This window comes from Puntigrus tetrazona, unplaced genomic scaffold (genome assembly GCF_018831695.1).
Source record: "Puntigrus tetrazona isolate hp1 unplaced genomic scaffold, ASM1883169v1 S000000175, whole genome shotgun sequence".
NCBI classification, from domain to species: Eukaryota; Metazoa; Chordata; class Actinopteri; order Cypriniformes; family Cyprinidae; genus Puntigrus; species Puntigrus tetrazona.
Window position 1 is genome coordinate 572,501 of NW_025047846.1, and position 2,500 is coordinate 575,000.

General features: G+C 42.0%; 1 protein-coding gene across 4 annotated transcripts in view; it reads right to left on the reverse strand.

The window, feature by feature from the left end:
• Positions 1–2,500, reverse strand: part of frmpd4 (FERM and PDZ domain containing 4) — a 51,443-nt gene that overhangs the window by 17,727 nt on the left and 31,216 nt on the right. For all 4 annotated transcript variants that reach the window (XM_043230553.1, XM_043230554.1, XM_043230552.1 and 1 more), the window contains one exon: positions 1–36. This exon is cut by the window's left edge and continues 125 nt beyond it. In XM_043230553.1, the coding sequence (XP_043086488.1) occupies positions 1–36 (36 nt within the window). The remainder of the gene's footprint in view (positions 37–2,500) is intronic.

Genomic DNA, 2,500 nt, shown 5'->3' on the forward strand with positions numbered 1-2,500 from the left:
CGCACTTCCTCCAAAGAGCTCGACTGCGAGAGGTGACTGAAAGACAGAAGAAGAATCAAATGAATTCAAACCGACCGCTTTAACCCTACAACCCTACATTCTCTTCCACCGCTATCTCGACATATTAATAGTTCGATTACAAAACTTTACAGACATTCGGGGACATGCTTTAAGAGGATTTAGATACTACCTGCACAAACCGGTACCACTTTATTTATTTAAAAGGGGAATGATCTCAATTAATGGCAGTGAAGTAAGGGGTGCCACAGGGATCGGTCTTAGGCCTATTGCTATTTTCAATAAACGAGCTGCCCCTTGGCTATTTTATCAGAAAAATATGGAATTAGTTTGCACTGTTATGCCGCCAAATCTCAGCTATTTATTTCAAAAAGACCTTGCGTCAATCTAGTCTAATTATGGAGGAAGACAATAACTCAGAATTTGCGCAATTTGGTCCAGACACTGAAATATGAACAAAAACTGAATATTTTTATGACATAGCAGTCTCTTGCATGAAATGATATAAATCATAATATAAGTCATCGGTCTATCTCAAAACGTATAATGCAATGCAATCCAATGACGATTTGAGACTTCAAATGTAATAATGGAGAATCAAGTAAGTCTCCAGTAACTGTTCAACAATAGTTATTCTTTCCATTTGACCCAAAGTCGATAATTCAGAGGCCTTACAAACTGACTCATGATCCAGCATGTAAGGTACAGTACACAGAAAGCCCGCAGTTTCCATCGCAGCGCACTTGTTTTCCTCAGGTGTCCAGATTGCACGGTTCTGACCGACCTCTTTCATAACAGCAATACGTGAGACGTGAGGTCCGACACGCTCTATTAAAACACAATAAAAGCCGCGGAGACGATCGGCCTCCGAGGGAACATCTACGCCGCGGCTGTCACGGTTCTCAAAGCTCCCGGGAACCGTAATTTAGTGGGAGGCGAACGGCGACTTTCTAGTACAAAAGGTTGATGGGAGAGAGCGCTACAAGTGAAGAAACTGCTGCAGATGTTGATGACCCAGTTACACACTGTAATCAGTCAGAACCGTCGGCTGGTACGGTTGAGTCACCCCGCGCTTCATCTGAGAAGAGAGGAACTGGATGCAAAGTCACGGACTATACTCCAGAAATGGCGAGATGCTGTCTGGTTGAATCAAAACCGACTGCGACGGTCATAGCCGTGATTGTTCATACATGCACTGGATGCCAAACGGCAAAATAAAAGCTCGGTTTCAACGTGAATGGCAAATGTATCCATTTAAAATCGTACAGCTGTGACAAAAAAAAGTCCTTTTAAAACGTTCAAATTAATATAGTCTCGTTAAAATGTTAAATATTTTAGTGACGTAGTGATGCAATAAATATTTTTTTAATTTAAAGCATATTAGCAATGTTGAAATATAAAGCACGTTATTTTTAAAAACCTTTTACAATACTTTAGCGTTATTGAGATACATTTATTTATTCTAATTAAATAATACAGGTCTAAATCATATCTTAGTCACCGTGAATTGTATTACATGTCTATTTAATGACTATAAAACTAAATATTTTGTAGTCAATAAAATTCAGTGTTTCATGTTTGAAGGATTATTTCAGGAGGACATGTATTTTTCTTGCGTGTCTCACACGTAGCAGAAGTAATCCCAGTTAATTAATTAGTGCGTTTTTTTTGCGTGTTTAAGAATAATAGCAGTAAAGCTTGCCTGGAAAAACGATGTATTGGTTTATGAGACGCATACTTGTGCGATTTCCGAAGTAAAACTCAAAGCATGATTTACACACCCAACGCATGTCTTTACCTCTTCATTTTCTCTCTCTCCGAACAAAAACACAGCCTTCGGCCTTTATGTGGCGCTCGGTGTCCCATTATCCGTATTTTATCACTCAGCGTAAGATTTTATTGTGGATTTAATAGCGTTATGTTTCCCCGTTCCGCTCAGGTAACCAGCAAATGGCCTTTACATCACATCCTCTCGCGTTTCGCTAATCTAATCGCCGCTGGTCTCTCAGCTATTGCTCGCTCTTTGTATCATCTTGCACTTGTCGGTCTGTGAAGCGCGAGCTCCGTGCACGTGTCTCTCTAATTAAAGCCGTGGGCTGGAGGAGGCGGCGTGGAAGGGCCGTCATTCTCGACACATGTTCCTGCGCACCGAGAAGGCCTGCAATTAATCTTTCAAGCCGCGGCGGGGGCACGGGAGGTCATGCGCGCTCCGCGTGAGACGTTACAACAAATCGTTAGTTCACAAACTGGTCTTTGTTTAATAAAGCTAGGATGGTGCAACACTGAAGTCAAGACATGCGTGTATTCGTGAAGAGCGGCGGGGGCGATACGACCAGAACCTTTTGTTTTTACTCAAAAGTCAAGCAAGTCTTTGTAAAATAGCCCCCCCACACACACACACACACACCGACACACAAACACACATGCACATACAGACACACGCACACACATACACATGCGCACACGCACGCACACATACAGA